Source organism: Lissotriton helveticus, chromosome 3_1, assembly GCF_964261635.1.
Source record: "Lissotriton helveticus chromosome 3_1, aLisHel1.1, whole genome shotgun sequence".
Lineage (NCBI taxonomy): Eukaryota > Metazoa > Chordata > Amphibia > Caudata > Salamandridae > Lissotriton > Lissotriton helveticus.
The window spans coordinates 716,336,944-716,364,449 of record NC_136061.1 but is presented as its reverse complement, the minus strand read 5'-3'; the positions used below and the strand labels follow the sequence as shown (position 1 = coordinate 716,364,449).

The window sequence follows — 27,506 nt, the reverse complement described above, 5'->3', positions numbered from 1 at the left end:
TAGTTACAAGCATTTTGATATCAATATTTAATATAGCAAAATGTCACTGTATAAGAAATGGGCAATGAGATTAAGGAATATCTTCTTCTAAAATATAAAGATATTCATTCTATTTTTTTAACCTTATGTTATGATTTTTGTTTTATTTCATTGTAAAGTTGTACTAAGGAGATAAAGCTCAATTGGTAAAAAATAAATTAAAGCATGGTTACAATAATATTCTGAATTAATATTAGAAATGTTGATTCAGTGCTATTTTTGAATTGTTTTAAAAATGTGTTAAAATTAACATATGTATGGTGTGTCAAAATCAAACATTTTGCATAGGTTCGATGTAGATACTGAAAGTATTGACAGGTTCAATCTTGCAATGGTGAATGCTTACTTGACCTGGAAACAAGTCATCTCCCATTACTTATCTTTGAGGGGCTCTTCCTCCCATTGTTGTCTTACCCACAGTAGGGTCCTGCTCCCACCTGCTTTCAGGGTCCCCTACAGCTATGAAACCATTGTGTACCCCTCTCTTAATGGTATGTGTAGAAAACATTGCGTTGTAATGGTACTTGCGCACTAATAACTTTGTGGTAAAAGTATGCATCATTTTGCATTGCGGTGTATCGACATATATTCTTCCTGCATGCCCTCCAGTGTGAATGAAGTTCTAGGTGCCCTCTGAAATCCAGTCCTTATCCCTGGCTCTGTTAGGCAGTTTGGTATATTGGAGAAACTAGCCTATTCTTACCCAGAAGGCCCCCGGTGCTTCTGCAAAAGTGAGGACGGTGTCCCCCAGGTACAGATTTCCCAGTGTATTACATCTACGCTCTCTCCAGCCATGAGTTGATATGGCTTGACATATGCGCTTGAATGGCATAACAACCAGAACTCTATTACTCCTGCAAAAGGAGAGGGGTTGGGTCATCAAAGGACACCTCTTATTCCGGTCTTCCAGGTTACTCCTTGCAGTTTGCTACACTGATTAAGACAGAAGGTGAAACACTACAGAAAGAACAGAAGAAATCACAATTGTACAGACTTAAAATATTGGGAAATCTGTTATTGCGAGACACCAGTAGCAACCAAATTCCAAATCCTTGGCCCAATACTTGAAAAGGTCACACGGAGTACTCTTGATAGATTGATTCCTGGCCTGAGTTACGGAACTTGGAATGATAGTTATTTCATTATTTTGATTTTTTGTTACATGCTGCTAACCACCCAACTTGTAGCCTCAGAGGTCTCAAGGAGTGGAAGTAAAATAAGTGAGCTGAAAAGCCATGATGAACAGATGTGAGAGCTAGTAATGGGGCACCAATCAGTCCTTCTCTGGCTAAGGATAATGCAAAGCAATAGTGCCACAAGTAAGTCCATGACAGATGGCAAAACCTAGAGCTTGAAGTAGTCCATAGCTCAGGGATAAAAGGACCAACTGGTCATAGCTGTCTGACCAACCGGACTAGGATAACGCTAATGTAGGATGTCACAAAGACTAGAGGATCAGAGAGAATGAATTTTAAAAAAAACAACTTCACTTGCACATAATGCTGTATAACATGGTACACGGCAACTGCTTGTTCCAAGTTGAAATAAATATTTCTATGTCATCTTTAAAAATGACGCATTTATTCCATAAGAGGTACTGTACTAAAAACAGGAAGCCGACACTGAATTTGTTCTACTGAGGTTGCCTTGAAATAAAATATACCTTACCTCCCTTCTGGAAGTTCAGGCTGCTTAATCTTGAAGTCTCCGTTTACTACAATCTCGTGGGCTAACGCCATTTTAGTGACACCTTTTGTTGTTTCCATGAGTTCCTCCAGAGACACAAATCGAGGGGGACTTGCTGTACAGGTAAACATAATTAGTGATACATTACGTTCATTACTGAATGTTACAAATAGTAATATATCGACATAAAGGATAACCATAATTCAGAGTTAGTGAGGTCATGGTTCGTGGAATGGAAAGCAAGTATATCAGTCAAATGACTGTCAAAATAACAATTTCAAATCCGTAGAAAGGAAGACAATGCCCTTAGTGAGCTCAAACTATGGCTATATCTACTGTTTTATAACAAAACGCAGTTATTTAAAAAAAAAACACACTGACCAATCATGACCTTACCTTACTCCAAAATGTGAGTCACAGGAGAAGCCAGGAAATAAGTGTCAAAAAGTAAATGAAAAACTGCCAATGATGAAATCTAATCCATCTGTGGAGCCTATTTCTCCAACCTGACTGCACCTTGTAGGCATACATAAAGAGTTTGGCCCCTATTTAGAATGAGATGTTTTGTCTTGGAAGCCCATTTCAGACTTATATGAGACTAACGTAAATGCACCGTTAACACTCCATACAGCTACAAGACCTGGACTCCCTAGTTCTTTGACACAGTTACACTGGGCCAATAAAATTTTAAAAAATAATCATATTTCACTTTTTTTAACTGAATGATTTGCCAGCCTATTCTGAAGTCGCATACAGAGCGGTTCAAGAAATCCAAAGCTACTGCTTAATATGAAAAAACACACAAGTACTGAAAGCAGTAGCAGCACCATTCATTCCCCCACTTCATAACTTCACCTATACCACTCAGAATATTAAAGGGGAGGAAATGATGTCGGTAGCTGGCAACAGTAGGTAGACGGGAAGACACAGCAACCAGATTCTCTTTTTACTACGATTTGCAGGACAATCTGACCTGAGTCCTTCAGTTTTGTTTGCATTTGTACATCCATAACCCACAGTTAACCTTGAAAGATAGAAGGCACTGCCAGTCGGATGACTACCAATCTTGAGAAGATCCTTTTCAATTAATTCAGCCTCTCTGTAACAGGCGACCAATAAGGGGTAGATAGAGACACTGCAAAAACAAATACTGGTATCTATATCGCCAAGACACAAGGATTTCCCTTTGAGTTCACGTTTCTAAGGGTAGTGGTTACAGACATATTACAAGTTCACAACTAAATTCTTTCAGCAACTACGCAGGCTCTCAACTTCTGCATCAGCAACCAAACAAACTCCATTTAGCACTAATGAAGTCTAAAAGTAGTCCTACAAGGTTTTCAATTTGCACCAACGCAAACAGATATGGCGGCCTTTAATTCTGGGTACCAGATACCATGGGTATACACAGTGTGAGGACAGTACTTCAACACAATGAAACATTTCCACGAATTGGGTTTGACCACAGAGGCAGCAAGTAGAACACTGAATAAACAGTCTCAACACTCTTATCCGGAAAACTCCCTCTCGATGGGATCAGAGCTTCAAAGTATTTAGTCGGATGTATGACAATACAATGCGTGTCTTTACCATGGATGTAAGTATAATAAGTAATGTGAAAGGGATATTACGTGGGGGCTCAGAAAATGAAGGCTCCATAACATGTTTTCCCTATGAAATTTTCCATAGGGATTTTAGACACGGCTACATCACGAACCACTGAATGGAATTGCTCCAAATTAGTCAGAAAGCTACATCTTGGTCCAGAAAGAGTGCTTTTTGTAATTTAGTGTAAATCTGTTCAGTAGTTTTGGAGTTTTTAAAGAAAAAGATTTATATATAGCCAGAGACGTAGAGCCACCGATGAGGATCCGCGGATCAATGCACCAACCGCAATGCCATGATTGGCTGACCGCAGCCTGAGAGAAAAGTTGCTGCAGCCATTATGTGAATTGGAACATGGTTCCCAGGGATGGGGGAGGGAATAAAGTAGAAATAGGATTGAAGGATTGATGGAGGGGTGTGTGAGGGACCCCTCATGCTGAAGAAATTGTGGACAACATTTTGTGTTTGTGTGCACAGGATCTGTGGAACCATGCAGTGCTCAGCATGGCTCCTTTATGGACCCATGCAGTCAATCATACATCCAGAGACCCAGAGAACCACTCACACACCCATTCACAGACCCACACAGGCATTCACACCCGCACTCACACAGCCATGTACACATCCATACAGTCACTTACACACTCATTCACAGACCCACACAGCCACTTACCCACCCATTCACACATCCATTCACATACCCACTCACCCACCCACTCAGAGACCCAGAAAACCACTCACACATCCATAAAGCCACTCATCCAGTCACTGACACATCAACTTAGAGACTCAGAGAATCACTCACACACCTAATCACAGACCCACACAGCCACTCATATACCCATGCAGCTACTCACACACCCACTCAGAGATCTAGAAGCCCACCTACACACGCACTCAGATACCCATTCACACCCATTTACACTCATACAGCCACTCACACACCCACTTACAGACAAAGACAACCACTAATCTACTAACAGATCCATACATCCACTTACACACCCACTCACACACCCAGCACATACTCACACAGACACTTACACTCCCACACAACCACTCACATACCCATAGAGCCCCTCACACACCCATTCAGAGAACCAGAAAACAACTTGAGCCTCCATTCACACACCCATACATCAACTCTCACACCCACTTACAGATACAGAGAACCATTCACACACCAATTCACAGACCCACACAAGTACGAACACACCCACTCACACACCAACCACACACTCACACATCCACACAACCAAAGGTTAGAGGGACATTATAGCAAGGAAATAGCATTAAAAAAAACTGTAGGAATTCACTGAAAAAAACAAATGTTACAGGGACATTATAGTTAGGAAATAGAATTAATAAAACATTAGAAATCCACAGAAAAAACAAAGGTTATAAGGACGTTCGATTTAGGTTCAGATTTTACACACACTAAACCACAGAAATTCAGCAGTTATAGTTATCACAAGTAACCATAACTCGTGCCCTAGGCATGCACTGCTAATTACACCACATATTACATCACTCATGACATCTTCTGTGACATCATTGATAATATTACTGCAACATTTGCAGTGAAATTATTGAGGAAAAAACTGAGCATGGCAGGGGTGCGAGTTATATTTATCGAAGGGCACGGATTATAGTTACTTGAGATATGAGGATGGTATTTTTCCAGTGTTTAAAAAATTGGCCTTTTATTTTCTTTCTTCGTCTATCCATAATGCAATTCTTCCTTCCGTCGTTCCTGCTCCTAAATCACTCTCTGCACCTTTTCCTTGAATTTGTTCTTCTAAGTACCATTTCATTATTTTTCTCACCTCCCTGCCAGGTCCACTTTGCTGCACTGAAACTCCTCTGTGTAGCAGTCCAGTCCCATACCATGTCCAAAATGTGCATGAACATATAGTTGTACCTAGTTAATGTTTGATTGCAGCAGATAAAAAGTTAATGGTGTGTATTTAACACACCTTCCTGATGCTCTCTTCTTCAAAAACTGACTGAATGAAGATTTTCTACTGGGGACATGTGATATTCATTGTGGGTTGATTTATGCTGCTTTATTGCAAGTCAGTTTCGCACTGCCTTGGTCTTTGACTCTAGATTCCAGAAAGATCTTAGCTAATAAATGTGTAAGCCGGGGTCGATCAGAGTATTCTCCTGCTCTACATGGTCATAGGGGAGAAGTACACTAAGGAATTAATGTGCATACTGTTAGATACAGGGATGTGCTGGCTATAGAAAGAAACAGCTGAGGTAGTCATGACATTTTATGATCTGCAAGATGCCTTGAGTTGTTTGCCTGTGCACTTCACGCCAGGAATGACGTTTATTTTACATTATTGTGCCATGTTTGTGGGATTTTGAGTTTATTTTAAAGTCAGCATACAGACCACTAAGAACTTGTTTATTTGAAAGCAGTGGGAGCAGGGGGCTCCTTCAAGGCATACGTTACCCAAGGCACGTTACACTTCTGTTCTATGCATCTTTCATTGTTCTAGTACATTTTCTGTCTAAGGCAAGAGAACAAGCACAGCTCAATATGATGGTACAGGAACATTTGTCAAATGTCAGGCCTTGTTTCAGAACCATAGCTTTCAAGCTTCAATTTGACATGGAGGCAGTACGGATGAAAATGGAACCTGGTGATTTGGGTCAGTATCATGAACATGTTCCACTTCAGTATGCAGGCTCAGTACTGTTCCATACACCTGTTTGTCCTCAAACTGTGCTGTCTACAGCACAAACTTGGAAAAGCAGAGCAATGGCTCTGAATGATTCGGAGCTGCACCGCCTGCTGCTCATAAAATACCTAGTACATTTTCTGACTTAATTGTATGTTCTATAGGCTGCTCAGTGTAAGCAAATCCAGAGCATAGACCTTTTCTGGGCCTGTACATGGTTGATGAAGTTGCTTATGATATGGACTTCATCCTTTCGTATCAGGTCTTCAAGTGTTGGGTAAAGGACATTGATTTAAGAGGCATCATATGCACAGTGATCTTTATTGCCACAATCTTGATACCCAAGCTTTCTAAAGCGAAACCTACATAATGCACTTAGTGAAGGACAGTGGCACAAATGCTTGATTGCCCTTACTGAGACCCTACTCACAATTCAGCCGCACACCTGCTTGATACTGCACAGCAACATTAAGGGAGGTGAAGCCATGTGAGTCGAGCCATGCAACCAAAACGGGAGCAGAGGTAAGTCCAGGTGAATTTGCCAAGGGGTCCAGCTCCTCGCGTTAGCTTCCACATCAGTAGGCTCTTTGTGATACGCCAAGGAGGAAGGGGTGACACACCGGAGAGGGGGGTTTGGGGAAAACAAGGGGGAAGGGTCGGGGGGTTGTTTGTTGTTGGGGGTAATTGCGTGCTTCATTAGTAAAAGTTCTACCACTACTCGCTCTCATGGACGCATTGGACTACCACGTAGTACAAGCAGCTCCCCGAACAAGGCTGGGGGGGCGGTATGGTGCAGGTATAAGAGGCGGCCACCTGGGAATAGGTTGGTAATACTGTGGTGTGTTTAAAGCAATGATAATCAATAAAACAAATTTGAACAAAAACAAAACACCTTGGGATTGCCCAAGTAATTTCCTATAGGTTCTGAGGGAAAACAAGACTGGCAACTTCCTATAGGAGAGTCCACAAGCACCAGTGCTCAAGACACTTGGGCCTATCCACAAAGATAAATTCAAATAAATGTTGAGAACACTGAATGCAGAAATGTAGAAATGGGAGGGGAGTTTGAGATCCAGAAGGATAAAACAAAGTGAGAGATAGCTGTTTGGGGAGTGGCCCCTAGGACCAGATCACAAGGACTACAAGCACCCTTACCAGCATCAAATGACAATCACATGAATAGCTGTCATTTATACTGTTGGAGCCCAGGTACTGAACCGTGCCTCTGTTTCAGAGCCCCAGAAAGACCTGGAGGGAGAGCATATACCACTGTGTAGAGTTTAAAGAAAGAGGTTGTTTGTTATAAAAGCAGACTAAAAAGTAAGCAGGTGCAATATTAACAGCTCGCTCTCTGGTTTCTATAACCTCTCTCAACACAGTACATCTTAATGGTAACTTTGGAACAAAACCTGATGGCAACCGTTTAAAATGGGCTTATACTTACCCTGAGGTGTATTCCTTCCAAGTGGACTTGGAGAACTTTGTCTTATCCGCTTTCGGACCGATTCATCAGACATGTCCTGGTTTTCCTTCTGGCTATGGATCTCCGACTCACTTGTTTCTTCTTCATTTGCATTTGGCTGGTCAGGGTCGAGAGGCATTATTTAAGTTCTTCTTCTGAGGAAACATTGCACATGTTTAGAATGATGAGAGGGATATACTTCCACTAACCATTCCATTTATATATAGTAGATCAACAATCAATTATTCATGTCCTACAAACCAAAAATAACCTGCCCAAATCTTCACTCTTGACAAATGTAATTCTCAAATCTTAAAAGGTAAGAGAAGTCTAGTTATAAATTGACATCCTGTGTGAATCCAGCTACTGCACAAACAGCAACAGTTTCAAATTCAACATTTCACCAAAAAATGTTATTGCTGCGTCTTAAGTTTCCTTAATTTAGAGGAGTGAAATCAACTATATATGTCAATCAATAAAATTCTTACTGCGAGTGTGGTATGTGTATTTATGGGTGTGTGCTAGAATGCGAGTATGAAACATGGAATGGTAAATTAAATGACTGCATGTGTGCCCAATGTGGAAAGGGAGTGATCGAGAAGGGCAAGTGGCGTGACAGTGACTTCCCTGCATGGTGGTCTCTAACTTTAGCCATGTGCTGTTCCTGTAAGAACCTAAATACATATTATATTGGACCATTCTCTAAGTGGAGTATATCATGAACGATTTTTTTTTTTTTTACAGAGTTTTATATAGCGCGAACTTGATCCGAATCGGGTATCACAGCGCTTTACATAGTACCAGTTGCGTTACAGGAGGACACATTCATTTTTTTGTTAGGCACGGGGAGATCAAAGGCCATATGTATGTGGCCAAATACCGGTCAGTAACGGCCGATTTTGGCCGTTACCGACCGGTATTTTGAGTTTCAGATGTAGGTGGCCAAAATATTACCGATTCTGTATATTTACCGAATCGGTAAATTTACCGAATCTGTAAATTACCGAATCGGTAAATTTACAGATTCGGTAATATGGGATGTAGGTGGCACTGGAAACAGTGCCACAGGCCCTTAGGAATTCGTTATTTACCATGAAATATTATTGCATGGTAAATAACGAATTCCTGTGTACATGCACATCTGTGCATGTACACCTGTGCCCTGTGACACACAGACATGCCCTAAGGGCATGTCTGTGTGTCACATGGCACACAAGCCAGAAACATGGGTGCAACAGGGTGTCAAAGTGACACCCTGTCCCCCTTGTAAAATCGGTAATTTTACAGATTCGGTAATTACCGAATCGGTATTAGCTATTGAATCCTATGGGCTTCAAGGCCCATAGGAATCAATGGCAAATACCGATTCGGTAATTACCGAATCGGTAATTACCGATTCTTACCGATTCGGTAATTGTTACAGAATAATTACTTACATGGCATTTACCGATTTGTAAATACTGAATCGGTAAAATTCGGTATTTACGATTCGGTAAATGCCATTTACCTACATATGGCCGTAAGTGATTTGCCCAGAATGACAGGATGTTCAGCGTCGTTGCCGAGACTCGAACCCAGTTCCCCAGATTTGAGCACGACCGCCCTAGCCGTTAGGCTAACTCCTCTCCCCGACTTATACAATTGGCCAAAAGCAGGAATGGAGCAGAACAGTTGGAACCAAAAAGGAAAGGATAGGGAGTGTCTTGGTGCATCATATAGCGTGTGGCAGCCCAACTTGTTTGAGTAGCCAACCAAATTTCCAATGGTGCTGTGTGTTGCATGGCTTTTGAAGTCTGCAGAGGGCAGTGGTTCAACACGGCCTGTATGCAAAAGAATCAAACTTTCATTCAGCACCCATTAATGGCATGAAACTGGAAGCCTGGCATGTGTTAGGTAATTTTGAATGCTGTACACATGGTTTCACTTGCATCAGGTGCCATTTTGGTTTGTGCACAATATGTCTCCAGCAAGGCCCCAGGCAGTGTCTCACTATGCAGCAAGTGTTGGATAGGAAGACCAAAGTAACAATTTTTCAGGTGAAGCCACAGCCTTATTATTACGTAGCAATATAACTTGTGGGAGCATGTGAAATGTGTTAAACATTTAGCAGGTAGAACTAAATAATACCAGTAAGATAACAATTCTGTTGATCTTGCTGCCACATCACAAAATTATCCCTTGAGAGCATGAGGGGAGAATTAAACATTCATATGTTGCAATTACATGTTCCAATTGAAATACAAATTCTAGAGTTCATTCAATTTACAAAAGGCATTATCTACTGGACGTCCTTCAATTGGGAACTGGTTACTTGGTAATCAAAACCATTGTGGTAAGGGTCACTATCTTTGCTATTCAACAAAATAAGCTAAAATAACAATCAATCAAACAGTCTCCTGAAGGTTAGGAGGTCTTCGGTCTGCTGTAGGCTGATGGGTAGGGTGTTCCACGTCTTAGCGGCGAGGTGGGAGAATGATCTGCCGCCGGTGGTAACCCTTCGGATGCGGGGGTCGGTGGCGAGGGGGCGGTCTGCGGAGCGGAGCTGGCGGGCGGGGGTGTAGAGGCTGAGTCGGCTGTTGAGGTACGCAGGTCCAGTGTCGTGGAGTGCCTTGTGTGTGGGTGAGGAGCTTGAATGTTATCCTCATGTTGATGGGGAGCCAGTGCAGGTCTCTCAGGTAGGGTGTGATGTGGCTGCGGCGGTGGATTTCGAGGATCAAGCGTGCAGAGGCGTTCCGGATGCGTTGGAACCGTTTCAGGAGTTGGGCCGGGGCTCCTGTGTAGAGTGCGTTGCCGTAGTCCAGTCTACTGCTGATGAGGGCCTGCGTGACCGTCCTTCTTGTTTCGGTAGAGAACATCTTGAAGATCCTGCTAAGCATGCGGAGGGTGTTGAATCAGGAGGAGGAGATGGAGTTGACCTGCTTCGTCATGGAGAGTGTGGAGTTGAGGATGACCCTAGGATTCGTGCGTGGTTGGTGGGTGTAGGGGGTGTTCCTAGTGCCGTCGGCCACCAGGTGTCGTCCCAGGCTGAGGGGGTGGAACCGAGGATGTGGACCTTCGTCTTGTCCGAGTTCAACTTCAATCGGCTTTTCCTCATCCAGTTGGCGACAGCCTTCATTCCTTCATGGAGGTTGGTTTTGGCGGTGTGGGGGTACTAGGTGAGCGAGAGGATCAGCTGGGTGTTGTCGGCGTAGGGGATGATGTTTAGGTCGTGTCGTTGGGTGAGTGGTGCCATGTAGACGTTGAACAGCGTTGGGCTGAGGGATGAGCCTTGGGGTACGCCGCAGATGATCTTGGTGGCTTCGGAGTGGAAGGGGGGGAGGCGGACGCTCTGGGTTCTCACGGAGAGGAAGGAGGTGGTCCAGTCCAGGGCCTTCTCTTGGATTCCGGCTTCGTGGAGGCGTGCTCTTATTGTGTGAAGGCAGACTGTGTCGAAAGCGGCTGACAGGTCCAGAAGGATGAGGGCTGCGGTTTCTCCGTTGTCAAGCAGGAACCTGATGTCGCCGATGGCAGCGAAGAGGGCAGTTTCCGTGCTGTGGTTGCTGCGGAACCCGGACTGGGACGGGTCCAGGATGTTGTTCTTTTGAGGAAGCTGGTCAGTGGTCCAGTTGTCCATAATATGTTACGTGTGCAAGCTCCACGACCATTCCTGTCAAAACCTGGTTAGCCCTGTCCTGAGTAGGAAATCTGTTGTCCTGGAATGTAAATGGTTTGGGTAACAAGCTCACAAAGGGGGATAGTATTCCAGTATATAAAACGACATTCACCGGACATAGTCCTTCTGCAAGAGATGCATTTGAAATAAAATATATGTGGGGCCTTGACAAGATGGGGATATAAACTTGTGGCACACTGATGACTGTAGATCAGATTTGGACTGACAAACAAGGTAGATATGTAGCAGTCATGGGGAGCTGGGAGGGCAAAATACTCACTGACATATACTGACATTGGTGTCAGTATATGTCCCGCCGGGCCTTCATGCCTTGGCCTTCAAGGAGATGGGAGATCTCCTGTTCATCCTTCCTGAGGGGTGGCTCGTAATGGGAGGAGACTTCAATTCAATAGTATCAGGACAATTAGATCGTTGTCCCCAGAGGGAGGTGCCACCCTCACGAGCACAGATTGATGGTTTCATGGGAGCTATGGGGCTGGCTGACGCATGGCGCCTTCTCCACCCTGCTGAGAGGCAGTTTACTTTCCATTCCAGAGCCCACAACTCCCTCTCGAGGACTGTCTACATTATCCTGCCGGCAGGTCAGATGAGGCAGATTAAAGAGGCGCGCCTCTTGGCAAAGGGTATCTGGACCATTCCCCTATAGGGACCCTGATGGCGGTAGGAGAATAACAAGCAAGAAGAATTGCTCCGATAAATCAGTGTTATCTGAGGAACCCAGCAATTTAGGCTAAAATGACAAAAGAAATTGAACATTACTTTCATGAAAATGAAGACACAGTAGACTCTGCCTTTACGCTCTGGGAAGCCTTTAAAACAGTAGCCAGGGGACAGACGGTCTCATTGATCGATGGAACCTAGAAAGGGAAAAACACATAGCTCACCAGGTTGGAAGCTGACATCCTACAGTTGGAAGGAAGGACACGAGGGGAGTGTTCGGAAGAAGATGAACATTTATTAGAAATAATAATAAGAGAATACAAAGATCGAGCCACAGACGCAGCACAGGCCCAACACAGAGCTACACTCTGTAGAATCCATGAAGCCGGGGATAAAGTAGGGAAATGATTAGCCTGGCTGGACCATAAAGAGCAAACTAACAGACTAGTTGCTGAAAAAACAACGAGTCAGGCAGTTTGGAGACCACCAGGAAATTGCTGACTAGTTTGCAAACCATTTTAAGCAAATGTATAAGTCCCACGTGGCCTCCACAGAAGAAGAGTCGAGTCCCTGTTATATGCCACTACCAACTCTATCACCGGACGATCTTGAGGCACTAGACAGCGAACTCACTATCACGGAAGTTGAGAGGGCCGTAGGAGACCTACAAGCCGGAAAGGCGATGGGCCCCAATGGTTTGCCCATTAACTTGTACAAACTAGCCCCTAGTAAAATAGCGCCCCACCTCACCAAGATGCTTCTAGAAAGAGCAGGGGAAGCTTCCTGCCGACCAAAGACTCGCCACCATCGTGGTCATCCACAAGAGTGGTAAACCTAAAAATAAATGTTTATCTTATAGATCAATATCACTGCTTAATGTCGAGGTCAAGATCTTGGCAAAGCTGTGGCCACCTGCCTGCTCCAAGTCATTACAAAACTTGTGCACCTGGATCAGTCAGGTTTCATGCCAGCAAGAAATACCTCTCTTAACCTCCGACGTTTGCACGGCGTTCTAAGCAGAACAGATGCATTGCGAGAAGATGCAGCAGTGGTGTCCTTAGATGCCACTACTCAATACTATCGAGTGGCCATATATGTAGGCAGTCCTCAAAAGAATGGGATTTGGCCCCAAATGTTTAAGCTGGATCCAACTTTTAAATGCTGAGCCACATGCACAAGTGGTAGTAAACAACCGAAAATCTCCAACATTTACCCTCTAGAGGGGAACCAGGCAGTGCTGTCCCCTATCTCTGTTGCTCTTCGCTCTGATGCTGAAGCCGCTGGCATTATGGATACGGAGAGATCCCATCATGAGGGGCCTAAGATGGTCGGATCGCATCTCATTGTATGCCGATGACATACTGCTGTTCTTGGCCTCACTGAGAGCCTCGATAAATAGAGCACTTCACATTTTCACCAATTTTGAGAAATATTGCGGTTATACCATAAACAGTAATAAACTAATCCTATACGGTAAGGTAGAGGTAGAGTCCCCCCCGCACCCAAAACTATGTGATAGAGGAGGCATATGAGGGTTTCTGGTACCTGGGTATATATGTCACCAAAGACCCTGCATTATATTATGAGCGGAACCTCCTGTGCCTGCTGCAGCGGCTCAGAAGCGATGTCAAACATTGGAAGTTCCCTTTGTCCTTACTGGGCAGAGCCGCATTATTTAAGAGGATGTCTCTACCACATTTTCTATATATATTACAAAATTTGCGTATCCGGTTCGCACTTATTACTTCAAGGCCATTGAAAGGAAGCAGAGAGAGCCCCTGTAGGAGGGGAGAGAGCCCCATATAGCGACTCAAAAGTTAAGGGGATGGTACGACGGTGTTATAGGACTGCCGGATGTACGGAGGTACTATTGGGCAGCATATCTAGCAGCAATAAATCTAGGCATATATAGACCCCACGATGACCCTGGATATAATATGCACCAATGGCTTCTCCCAGATGGTAATTATACCAGAGCACTATATTCAAATCCAGCAAAATTACATTTGACGGGCCCCACCGATCATGCGGTCCGGATGTGGCATACTGCAAACAAAAGCATGGGAGGGGCAGGAAAGACCACACAGATGACCTCCTGTGGGACGCAGATAGATTTGGCACACTGAGAAACACTAGGGGCTTTGACTGGTTGGACATGATTGGAATCTCAAAGGTGGGGGATCTATGGAAAAAAGGAGAAGTGGTTCCCTTTGTGCAGCTGCAGAAGGAATTTGAACTTGCAGACACAGAATATTTCAGATACCTACAAACAAGACATGCTCTGCAAGCAGTCATTCCAAAGGGGGAATCTCTTGTAGAATCCACCCTGCTGGAGGATAGAATCCTCAATGGATACATGCCCTAAAAAAGCCATTTATTGCCGTATCGGAAATTGATTGAGAATGTGGATCACGTTGAATGTTTATTAAGTAGCTGAAGTGGATACAGTAATGGTATAGAAGGAAAATAAACACGGTACCTTAATATTAGAAATTTAATTCTAGGAGCCAGAGAAAAGGGGAAACAGTGGATCAAAACAATGGATCAACATGGAGACGTGCTGAAGGCAGGCTCCATAACCTGTGATTTTAAACATTAAGGTACAAGTCTTGCCTGATCAGGTTTTCTGAAGGCCATGAAGGTTCAGGAGAGACACTGGGCAGACAGAGAGTGGGGAGGTGAAAACATTACTCTACAAAGGGCTATTAAAGTGGATAGAGGACTTGAATTACCTGAAAAATGTGCGCAGTAAGTGCTTAATGATATGGGCGGGAACATAAATGTTGTAAAAAGGAAAACAATGAGGAAAAAACGGGAGAGAATAGAAAAATTATTAGAAATTTGGAGGCAATACATCGAAGAGGAAGGTTTGCTGTTATAGATATGGTAGCTCAAATCATTTAGCCAATGCCAGAAATTATCCAGCTATTGACAAAATTTGCAACTGCTGCACGAAAAAGATACATTTGGGGGGGGGGTCTGTCGGGAAACAAGAAAAAGTATGATTGTATGGTCAATACTTAGGAGGATCAGATTGAGGATGAGGGCAGGGATTTAAGTCTCAAAGGGGCGTGTCCAATGTAATTAAGGGTGCAGCTTAAAAACACAAACTAAAAATCTGTGCTTAGCAGAGTGTGCCGCCTGACTTTAATTTTGCGGATTGGGTCATTGCATCCAGATATATGATACAAGTAACATCATACCTACAACAAGGCAGGACTATTGGCTTTGTCAATGGTTGTTAGTTGCATAAGACAAATAGGCAGCAACTATGGCTTGTTGTATATAATATTGAAAAACTTACACTTAAAGCGCTGCTTACACCACGACAATTTTGCTGCCCCTGAGTTTCAAAAAGAGAAGGGAAATCCAGAGAGAAAATGACTCTTTAAAGGATTTCCCTTCCCCTACGACGCTCACCTGGAATGACGTCATGCCGTAACTTCTCCACTAGTGAGTGGTGTGAGCAGGCGCACATCGATGTGCCTGCGGTCACTGCAGTCCAGAAAAAAATGGACCGCCTGTGCCAGGGCACAAAACAGAGCCCGATAGAGACTCGTTTCGAGGCCCTCTTAAAAAAACTGCTGGTGCTTAGACCCGGTGAGACCCGGCCCACTTAAAGCCCTGATGATGGGGTTGTTTTATGTTTGGGAGGAGAATGGGAAGGCATTAAAGGGAAAGGCTTGCCCAAATGCAGTGTCACGATGGATGGAGTATGAGTGAATGTGATGATGGATTTACGTGTATGGCATGCCACCATGGGTAAGCCATTGTGCGACAGGGTAAAGCCAGAGAGCAAATTAGTATATAATGATATTCATCCAGGAAGCTACAGTAATCACAAAATCGATCTGGATTTCTTTTTTTTATTCAAAAAGTTATTTAAATGGAGAAGGAAGAGAGGTAGAATTTATATGGCTGTCAAAGGGGTATCAATTTTGGGTTAGCATCAAAAACATTTGGTATAAGGTTGGACCTAAGGATAGATCGCCCTGAATGTGTTGTGTTTGGAGATGGTGGACAGTGATTTTCATGACTGGAGGTACAAGAAACTAGAAAAGGAATTCTGCAATATATTTTACAGCGAGTTAAGCAAACTTAAAGGATTCAACCGCATAATAATTTGCAAAGACTGCATTCTGTCAGACTGCGGGTTAGGAATGTGCCCCTTACTCCTAGACCTAAGCTGAAGAATATTTTGCAGGACTTATGTTCCAAAGATGTAATAGTACCCATCTGGAGCTCGGACCAGTTATTCCTGATGGAAATTTCATTGAAGATCTCAGGGGAGTTAAGATTTTGCATTGATGTACGAAGCCTCAATGAAGTGATGTGGGTGGATAGTTATTCACTTCCGAATTTACAGTATTCATATTGGGAGCCATAGTCTAGAGTCTATCACCAAATCGAACTACAGTAAGCATCTTGACATTTTACAGCCTTCATCATCCGGGAGGGGGCATTCAATACAAGAGGATGACTTCCAGACTTGAAAGTGCAGCAGCTGTATTCCAGAGACTGAGGCCTAAAATAGTAGATGGGCTACTGGTTGCAAAAATCTTCCAGGAAAGATTTTTTTGTTTGGAAAGAGCAGTGAAGAACATAATAACTGAAGCATTATTAGCAATTCAAAGAGTGGGGTGGATCATCAAGAAAAGTAAATATAAATGTGATCAAAATAAAGTGGGGTATCTTGGGCACAAGATATCTCAGGATGACAGTCAGCCCAATATGTTGCATGTGAAAGCAATTATCATGACTACACATAGAGGGCAATGATGTTCATTCCTGGGATCAGAGTTTTACTGTAGGTTCGTTGAAAACTAATGATGTACGGTTGAGCCTATGTACAGATTGACAAACAAAAATGCACGGTTCTTGTTGGGGTCTGAGTAGAACAAGTGTTTTCAGAGCATCAAATCTGGAATTGTTGGGGCACAATAATTGTAACCTTTATACTGGACAATGACTGCGTTGAGGCATTGGATATGTCTGGTTTTGGGTTGACAGCAGCGCTCATGTAAAAGGATAATTCAGAAGCATGGATGGCGGCATATGTTAGTGATCCTTATGAAGAACAGAGAAAAATATTCTATTATAGAGCAAGAAATAGTAGCATGCAATCGGGCTGCTCGCTATTCAGGATCCATCTTTGGGGATTATTTTGGTCACCAACAACAAGCTGTTGGTGAGTATTTTACCTTTAGGTGAAGAAATAGTGTTGTCACCAAGGTTGGCAAGACTACTGTAAAAGTTCAGTCAGTCAGTCAAAAAAACTTTTATTCGATTAATTAAAATCATAAAAAGTACATACAAATGACACATACATACCAACTTTCAATATATACATATGGATATTACAAGAAAAAATGCCAAGAAATCGAATCAATAATCAGTAACAAATAAATAAAGACAATTACTTTAAAAATGTATAAAAAACAGTTCATACAACAAATTGTGTGACAGATCCTTTCTTTTTAAGGCGCACAGCAGCAGCAAGGAAGCTACCAACAACAAACATAATCCGGGGTTCATCTAGTAATTGAAGATACAATACTGCAGGTCTTGCCTGGAGAAACCCTTTTCCCCTCAAGAGCGGAGCAAAAAACTTCCTCCGGATGTCATTAAAAAGGTCACAAAAGAGCATAACGTGCAAGGTGTCTTGTGATGAGAAATTATCACATTTACATGGGCCAGCCTCTTCTGGTTTACACCACCCTAAAGTATCCCCCAAAATAAAATGAATCATATCCAAACAAATCCTGGTCAGGAGCCACCGATGGAAATGGTTGGTCACGATCTTTAGATAGGGCTCAACTGCTGGGGAGGTATTTATTAAATAATGAGCCCTGACCAAAGGTTTTTCAAGCTCCTGTTCCTCCCGTTCCATTGACTTTAGATTAAAGAATTGGGTCTTAACCCAATTCACATCAGCCTTTCTAATCCCCTCCGGGTTATGATAAAGGTCTGGGCGTCCCAGCTTAATGAACGTGGATTTTACATATAGGAGCCATTGAATATTAGTAGCCTTATCCAAAGAAACACAATCACGTAAAATTAAGTGATTTAATGTTATGTCCGGGTTGAGCCAAGTCTTAAGCCAACAGGCCAGGTGCAATTTTCAATAAATCAGTCACATAACCCAGGCCCAATTCATTATGGATAGCAAAGGTTGGCGTTGATTGGGGGACAGACAGGAGGGTTCGTAAAAAACTATTTTCAACTAGCTGCACCCCATCCACTTGTTTATAGCCCCAAATTGCAGCGCCATACGTTGCAATTGCCAGGCATTTCCCCTTATAGATGGAAATAATGGCTTCAAAGGGTCTAGCTCCCAGGCGCCGTGCAAACCCCATTAATGCAGAGGTAGATCTAATTACAGATTTTTTTTTTACTTTGTATTCAGGAACCCATGACCCTCTCTCATCAAAGAGTACCCCCAAGTAAGTGAAATCGGGTGCTCTAGACACCACAGCTCCATTGCAAGTAAATGATTTAAACGTATTCTTTCTATGCCCTGCAATCATAACATGCGACTTGGCAATATTAGCAATAAGGTTTAGAGAACGCATTAAACCCCCAAAGGCATCCAATAGCCTCTGGAGACCCACGGCAGTTCGAGACAACAGAACAGCGTCATCCGCGTATAGGAGAACCGGGATGGAAAGTGTCCCTACATGCGGAGTGTCCAAAGTTGCCTGAGCCAGTTTTTTATCCAAGTCATTTATATACAGGGTAAAAAGCAGAGGGGCCAGGATACAACCCTGTCGCACACCTCTGCAGGATTTAAAGGGTCTTGTACAATTACCATCCTGAGTGACCCTAACTACAGCCGATAAATCCTGATGTAAATCAGCAAAAAAATATACTAGGTTTTGATCAATGCCTATTTCAAGGAAAAATGGACCACAGCTTCGATCTGTTAATCAGGTCGAATGCTGATGTGAGGCCCACAAAACCCATATACAGGGAACCCTCCTTAGCTACCGTGTATTTACTTATTAATAGATGTAGGTTCAGGCATTGGTCCATAGTGCTTCTCCCTTTTCTGAAGCCATATTGCAGGTTAGATAAAACCCTGTTTTCCGTAACCCAATCGGTAAGCCTGGCCAATATCACTTTCCCTAAGATCTTAACTACAGAATCAATCAGTGATATTGGTCTATAACAACATGGGTCACATCTATTTCCATTTTTTAAATATCGGTATAATTATAGACCTGGACCAAGACACCGGAGCCCCATGAGCCACTACTGCATTAAATACATTTACCAGAATCTTTGCCCATAATTTCAGGTCACATTTATATAAATCTGAGGGGACGCAATCAGGACCAGGAGCCTTGTTGGAGGAGGTCTCTTTAATAGCTATTTCAACGTCCTCCTCTAAAAAAACTAAGCCTAAAGAAGCTCCATATTTTCCTGGGGGCAGAGCAGACTCTAGCCCCTCCGATAGACCATATATGTTCTCGAAATGGTCTATCCATTGAGTTTCTATGATATTGGTTACCATGCTGTCATTTTCCACACCCGAGAAAAAAGGCACGTTAATAATGGCCCAAAACCTGGAGCTGTCCTTTATTACTTCAACCGACATGAGTGCATTCCAAGCCTCTTTTTTAATCTTATTTTGTCTGGCGGATAGTGCTAGCTTATAACACTTCCTCGCTTGGCCTATATGCTCCCTATCTCTAGGTATTTTCTTAAGGGCATACATTAATATGCGGTGAGCTCTAGAGCAATCAGCATTAAACCACCTTTTCCCTCTATTCGGTTTGGGTTTAGAGGTAACAGTCAGGTCCGCAGCTACTTGCCTGCAGATATCTTCAAAGGCTTTAATCACCTCAGTCCCTGGTGTACTAGGCTCTTTACATATATCAATATTGTCCTTCACTTTCTCTCACAGATCATTATGGAAAGATTCGGGAACTACTTTTGACCACTTGAGTCTCCTCCCCTGATCCTTTAATAGTAAACGCCTCGATCCTGTAAGCCTTTTTGATAAACCCAGAAGGCCCACGTTCTTATTTAACTCCAGGATTACTGGGTAATGGTAACTAAATGGGGAAAACTGGGCATTATAAAAAGCAACATTGGATACTAATGTAGGGGACATAAATATATAATCAATAATAGTGTCCCTTTCTCGGGCTGTGAATATTAAAATCGCCCATAAGAATAATATAATAAAAAGAAGTTTGTTTTGACCTATAAGTTTCTAAGAAAGCCTTTAAATAAAATAAATGTTCATTGAGGAAATTGTCTTCCCCAGAGTTATAAAAATTTACAAATAACACTTTAGGTTGACTTGGGGTACATAGTTCAACAAACAAACAGTTAACGGAGGCCGCCTCCAGCCTCTATGTGGAACCTTTTAGTTTTAATGAGAAGAGGAGGGCAAGACCCCCCTTCGCCCTCCCTGCTATACTTGGGCAGGCTGGTAGGCAGTATGATGTAAACCTATCCAGCCAAAAGTTAATCTCCTTCTCCCATGTTTCCTGTAGAGAGATCACATCATATTGTTTTATGAAGGTTAACCAGCTAGGAACATCTCTTTTTGCTCTCAATCCTGCGATGTTCCAGCTGATGATCTTAGGGTTAAGGTTAAGGTTAGCCTCTACAACCACTAACTGGGAGTTGGGACCATCTTCAGGAGTACGTTCAGTTAACATCTCGAGTCAATCATTCTCATCTATGTGAGATAATGGGGAGAAACTATTTAATAAAGGTAAATCAATCCTTCTGTTCCTCGTACCCTAGGGGGATTAGGTAATGCCAGTTTATTTCTCCTATTTGTAATTTCCCATTTAGAATCTCCCCCTAGGTTTTTAGACAAACCCTGACGGGGTTGGCAAGGTCTCTGCTTGAGTTCATTCGAGTGGGGCCTTATATGGGAACAGCCCCAAATATCTTTCCCAATCTGTTGAACTGTACCAACCCAGCCGCTCGCTTCGCTCAAGCAACCAAGCCCTTTTGAAACCCCCTGCAACAAAAAGAGCTAGGCAGGGAGACCGAGCTTTCTCATCAGTCGGCCCTGCCCTGTGGAACAAACTTCCTACAGAAATGAGGATGAACATCAATCATCTGGCCTTCAGAAAGGCGTTGAAAACATTCCTCTTCCAGGAAGCATTTCAGTCCCTCTAAAGCACTTCAGTCCCTTTAGCACACGCTGGCAGGCAAAGCACGGAGATACCCCATGGGATTGATTCCAGCGCGATATAAGAAATTAAAATAAAATAAATGGTACAATTGGCCTATAACCTGGTTGATAGAAAAAAGCCCAGCGGCACAGCCCTGATACCCCCCTTCGCCTTTTGTATCTCTGTAAAAGTTACAGGTATACCATTACAAGACAGAGCAGATACCAGGGAGGGTCAAAGGATAGGCATATGGATTGTCTAGAGTACTTTTCGATTCAAACTATGCCATGAATGTGGAACAAAAAAGTGAAGTTACAGTTGCATATGTGGATGTAATAGAGAAGTCCAGAGGACATCATATCAGGGTTCCGACTAAAGAAGTTTAGTTGAGGGAGGTAATGCAGAATGCTGATGCATATGAAATGAAGGTATATTTGTAGAGTGGATAGCCAGAGAAAAGATGATTTCAAGGTGATTGCTGAACCTATGGCAAGGTGGATGAAGAATTAATGGTGAGCAATGAAATTTTTGTCAGAGACGACAATGTGGTATTATCAGAGGGGACGCGAGCAGAGACCACTGAATTGTGTAATGAACAGAAATGTGGCACTCTACCACAAAAAGGGAGGAGAAATATTTTGGTGGCCTCCTGTTGACAGATGAGTGACAAAGTGGCCACAAATTTTTGAAAGCGATAAATGTGCAAAGGCCTATAGCGTTCCTGAAGACCAGTGAAGTTCCCTGATGGACACTAATGGAAGTTGCCTTTAGATGTGATGGATCCATTTTCTGTTCTTCCCCAGAAGGAGTCTTTTGCCATTGTAATTGTGGACTATTAATATAAATAGTCTGAGCTGTGCATATTGGGTAGTATGACATACATAAAGATGGTCAAACATTTCCTCAATCATGTTTTTTGCTGAAAGGGTATTCCAAGGGAGTCAATTTCTGACAATGGATTACAGGTTGTGGCCGCGAAGATGCAAGCTTGTCACTTGAGTAGTGGAATTAAGCAGTCCCAGCTTGCACAATACAATCCTTAGGCAAATGGCCAGTGGTGAGGTTTAATGGAGTAGTGAAGGAATCAATACAGTTGGCTCTTAAGTCTGGGTTGTGCTGGCGGAAGACCTTTCAGTAGGTAAACAATCAATCAATCAATCAATCAATCAATCAATCAATCAATTTGTAAAGCGCGCTACTCACCCGTAAGGGTCTCAAGGCGATCTTCCTCCGGTGGTGGTTCTGCGAATCCGAGGGACGGTGGCGAGGGCGAGGCTGGCGAAGCGGAGCTGGCGGGTGGGAGTGTAGAACGACAGGCGGTTGTTGAGGTATTCGGGGCCCGTGTCGTGGAGCGCTTTGTGTGCGTGGGTGAGCAGCCTGAACGTGATCCTCTTGCTGACGGGGAGCCAGTGCAGGTTTCTCAGGTGGGCAGATATGTGGCTGTGGCGAGGGATGTCGAGGATGAGTCGTGCGGAGGCGTTCTGTATGCGTTGAAGGCTTGTCTGAAGTTTGGCTGTGGTTCCTGCGTACAGGGCGTTTCCGTAGTCCAGTCGGCTGGTGACGAGGGCCTGGGTGACCGTCTTTCTGGTTTCGGTGGGGATCCACCGGAAGATCTTTTGGAGCATGCGCAGGGTGTTGAAACATGAGGACGAGACTGCGTTGACTTGCTTGGTCATCGTGAGGGAGGAGTCCAGGATGAATCCCAAGTTGCGTGCGTGGTCCGTGGGTATCGGTGCGGTACCCAGCGTCGTGGGCCACCAGGAGTCGTCCCAGGCGGATGGGGATTGTCCGAGGATGAGCACTTCCGTCTTGTCCAGTGATGTATTCCTATAGGTTCTGTATCGATCCCCCTATTCCTGACCCTATTCTGGTTAACAAGTTAACTAGCAGCCATCCCATGATGCAGAAACCGTTATCTGATTACGCCAGACCACGGCACAGGAGCGCGTTATCTGATTAGGTCATAACGCTTGCCATCTAATTAGGCAAAGCAATATTCCTCCAGCCCCTGATAAGGCATACGGAGTTCTCAAAACAAATCAAACCTATGACAACGTGGGAAAAACCCTGCGGCCATTGTTTTGATTTCACCGAGAACTTCAGTAAAAGAATGTGCTAACGACCAGCTCGTATGACATCCTTATTGACGTATCTATGTCCATCCTTACGTCAATCTCGGCACCTTACAGGTATAAATATTACCGATATTGCCTTAAGCAAACACACGCGGTGGTGACGAGATCGGAGCAGCGATACTTGCCGAAGCCCACTGACGCTGCCCCGCCTTCCTGACGCGCTGAGAACGAGACGCTGCCTTTCTCCTGCCGAGAAATCCAGCTCCGGCGCTTCCGAGCAGCCCTTGCAGGCAGCCTGGAATATCGAGACCAAAGATGAGAGATACCATCCCTCAATCATCCTAGATTCAAGGTACGGAACTGAATAACCCCTTGCAGAGAATTCTTGAATCAGTCACTTGGCAAAACAAACTTAACTTAGACTGCTACTTTCTATCCCCGCCCACGTATTAGGCTTAGGTCAGGTACACTGGGGTAGGCGTAGTTAGAAGCACCAGTTGAGTACGATTAGTCAAATGTTTATATGTATGTATCTATTTTATCCATTTTAAACCACCATATGGCTTAGAAACCATATAAATGTTTTTACAGTATTATTTTATACTTCTGCTTTTATTGTATGCACTTTACTTAACCATAAGTATTGCAATAATATCGATTCATTTCTCTTGTACGAGAAAAGAGACTGATCAATAAATAACATCTTTTATTGAACACGCCCGTCTCTTCCTTTTCTCTACAATCTGGTGAAACTAAGAATGCACGTACTGACTGAGTAAAATAAGTTGTCTTTTGTTTTCACACGACTCTAGAGATACACTCTTGATTAGGGGAGAGCAAAGTTGTCATGTTCTATGGTTGTCAGAAACTAAATCCCTTCTTGTCTATCCAGGGAGGTTCAACTCCTCCTTGCCTATTCGAGAAAGTTTCTAGTGAACTCTGAGCTAACTGGCAAACCCAAAACTTTAAGTCTAATATCGACAGTAGAAGACCTAGTTAACGTCTGGTCTAGGTCTATACTATTGGAGGTATTATTCCAATGCGCAGAGCCTATTGGGATAATAGGAACTACACTACATGGCGCCCAACGTTTTTGGATAGGCGATAAAACTAACGCAAGACTTTAGAGTAACTCAGTCGTGCTCTTTCACTCAGACCCCTTTTTTCCCCATAATACTCCAAAGACGTCTGGAGTGGGTGAGAGGTAAAATCCGCCAAACCTCGCAGGAGGGAACTCCTATGTATGGTTCTTGGTTCAATCAACGTTGAAGGATACACTGTTCCAAAATATTGTGCATCTAATCTTTGTTTCCATAAGAAACCTGATCTGCAAACAAACAGAATAACCTTCCTGACAGTAAAATGCCAGAAAGTGATGATGAAAGAGAGAGAGCTAGATTAGCAGCTGAAGTAATAGAAGCTGATAATACTATGCAAGAAGCAGACCCGGATATAAAACTCATCCCGGTCAACATAAGAAGATCTATAACGTTAAAACTTATAGACAATGGACTGACACCAAGAGGTGGTACAGTCATATTCGTAATTGAGGCACACGAATATCGGCAGACAGAGGTATTCTATTCATGGATAAACTTTCCAGCAGCAAATGCTGTAACAAAGGAGTTCCACTATTATAAAATAGAGGAACCTCCTAATGAGTACACTCCTTTCGAGGAAGTAGAAGTACCACTTAAATTCCAAGAGCACCTGCTCTTGTTTAATGGCGCCCTAAAACATAATAATCACATCACCAGGCTCGGTCCACTAGGTAGACCAGGAGCAACGTGGCCGGTCCTAGCCGGATACACACCACATCCAGACATCGAAAGAATGTCTGCAGCAGATGTTTTAGTACAACTAAAACAATTAATTAAAATATATAGACAACTAGTCCAATATGTAATGCGGACTTCAACAATCCAACCAGCAATTAAAATTCCACAGCTGACCCCTCATCAGGGGAACACAAATAAAATTACACCACAGAACATACAGTCCTGCCTAGGTAAAGTACCAGCTAAAAGGGAACAAATACCATTCTGGTTAGCACAAAAAATCACCCAAATAGAGGCGGTGTTTCCAGACACCACCCCTGTGGATAAACACAGGATTCTGACTATCTGTCTTCCAATGGGAATCGCACCACACGTGGAGGACTGTGACACTTGGGGTACAGTCTTTGCTTCCATCTACACAAAAACGCATGGTGTTCCATCCATCTCGGTAATACCAGATGGGCTAAAACAAATTCAAGACGAATACGGTCCAGAACCCGCTTTACCTCTTGGTATGAAATTACTAAAAGACTTCAAGCAGGTGTCGGCAATATTACTAGCCAACATAAAAGGAGAAGCAGCAAATGTGGCGATCCGCCAGAGGTTAAAAGAGACAGATATAGCAGACCAACCAGCTGAAATTGCCAGAATTATAGAAAAATCCTATGAAGAACTAGGTAGAGATAGTTTGGGTGGAATACCAGTAAAGCCCCAACTAATTGAAAGTCCTGAAAAAATATTTATTAAAAATAATCTAAACAGTCAAAAGAAGAACTGGGATGGAAACAAACAATCCAATCCAAAAGAAAAGAGATTCCAGTCCAGAGGAAGGTCTCCTCGGCGGAGAGAAAGATCTCCGGACCAAGGACCCAGGTCTCCCCAAGGGGAGCCCTCTGTGAAAAAATACAACCTTAGAAATAGGGATAACATAAAGAAACCGGATAGATATCAAGATTTTGATACACGCCCCTCTCAATCTTTTCAGACTTCCTCGCAGAAATCGGAAAGAAGAGGACGATCGGAACCCAGGGAAGGGCACGTCAAGTCCAAAGACAAGGAACCCGCTCATCCAAATAAAAAATTACAGTTTCCCAAGAAGAAGGTAGCCAGTATTAAAGTATTCAACAATGCAGAGAATACTGAGGACACAGCTGAAAAACGGAGAGTGGGCTCAGACAATGCTAGACAGCGCAGCAGAAGTGAGCATAGCACGCAAAGTCCTTATGAATCATCTGGAGACAGTGGACACGAATTAATACATTCAGGTGGAAACTGCAGACACCAGAGTTAGCAAACCTCACAAAATATATGAAATAACTTTACGTATAGAAGGGGATAAGACTAGGAAAATAAGGGGCCTTTTTTGGGATAATCTCTCCAAGGGCTATGACATCCTTCTAGCTGAAAAAGTTTGGCCACCAGAGTTCGTCAGGGAGTGCCCACATGGCGAAGAAATAATTATGCCTGCCTTCTCAAATCATATTCCAATTCATAAAAAATATACACTTGCAAGAAAGTGGGCAGTAGCTCAAGCTCCTGCTTTATATAAAAATCATGTAGGATGGGATGAGGACTCTCCTCCTCACAAAATCCAGTTAAAATCACAACCTACTGCACAAAGGCAGTATCCAATCAAGCAAGAAGCTAAAAAACAGGTAAAAGAAATTCTAGATCAACTAGAATACCAGGGGGTGATTGAAACTTGCACCTCACAAATGAACAACCCTTTGTTTCCTGTCTCCAAACCAGACAATTCATATCGTCTAGTTTTGGATTACAGACACCTTAACTCATGTTGCAAAACTTTTGCAGTACAAAACTCGCATAGTGCTGCACTAATGAATAACATAGTGCGCAAAAAATATAAAACAACATTAGACATCTCTAATGGATTCTTTTGTCAAAATATAGCACCAAAGAGCAGATACTTATCAGCGTTCTCAATAAATGGCGCTCAAAAAGAATTCTGTCGGTTACCCCAGGGGTACAAGAACAGCCCAGGATTATTCTCAGCGAGAGTAACAGAGTTACTACAAACATATGATGACGAAGCATTATCTTATGTCGACGACATATACCTAACAGACGATGACTTGGATACTCACTTGAAGAGAGTGAACACCATAATACTTGGGTTCGCGGCAGAGGGTTACAAATTCAACTTAAAAAAAATCTAGAATTGCCCATCTAACAGTCCTGTTCTTAGGATATGAATTATCAAGTGAAGGCAAAAGCCTGGCTGACAATTTCCTAGAGAAATGTGCCGTACTCCAAGCACCTAGAACACTAAAAAACCTACAGTCAATTCTAGGCTTCCTAAATTTCGGAAGAACATACATTGCAAATTACGCAGAAAGGATCAAACCCCTTTATGATCTAATAAAACCAGATTTAAAAAAAACCAATTGGACTCAAAAACACACAGATATTCTGAGATCCTTACAAACAGATATGTTAATTAAAACAAAATTAGAAACACGTGATAACACACGCAATCTTGTGATTCGAGTCCTCCCAGGAAGATGCGGATTCACATACCTGACCTCTAATGAGGGAGAAAAGGTACCAATTGCATTCAAATCACACTTGTACACGAAAGCTGAAATGAAATTTAGCCCAACGGAAAAAATTCTTACTGCAACACAGACAGCTATAGCAAAAGAACGAGCCCTTTCACAAGGTAAACGAATAATAATCG

At 43.0% G+C, this 27,506-nt stretch overlaps 1 protein-coding gene across 5 annotated transcripts in view; it reads right to left on the bottom strand.

The window, feature by feature from the left end:
- TCP11L1 (t-complex 11 like 1) overlaps positions 1-27,506 on the bottom strand; it is a 262,173-nt gene that overhangs the window by 116,807 nt on the left and 117,860 nt on the right. For 3 of the 5 annotated variants that reach the window (XM_078680861.1, XM_078680862.1, XM_078680864.1), the window contains 2 exons: positions 7,465-7,637; positions 1,708-1,840 (listed from right to left, as the gene is read on the bottom strand). In XM_078680861.1, the coding sequence (XP_078536987.1) occupies positions 1,708-1,840; positions 7,465-7,621 (290 nt within the window). In that variant the 5' untranslated portion in view covers positions 7,622-7,637. Of the gene's footprint in view, positions 1-1,707; positions 1,841-7,464; positions 7,638-11,914; positions 12,013-27,506 lie in introns of all 5 variants that reach the window. The other 2 variants (XM_078680863.1, XM_078680865.1) reach the window with 2 other exon arrangements.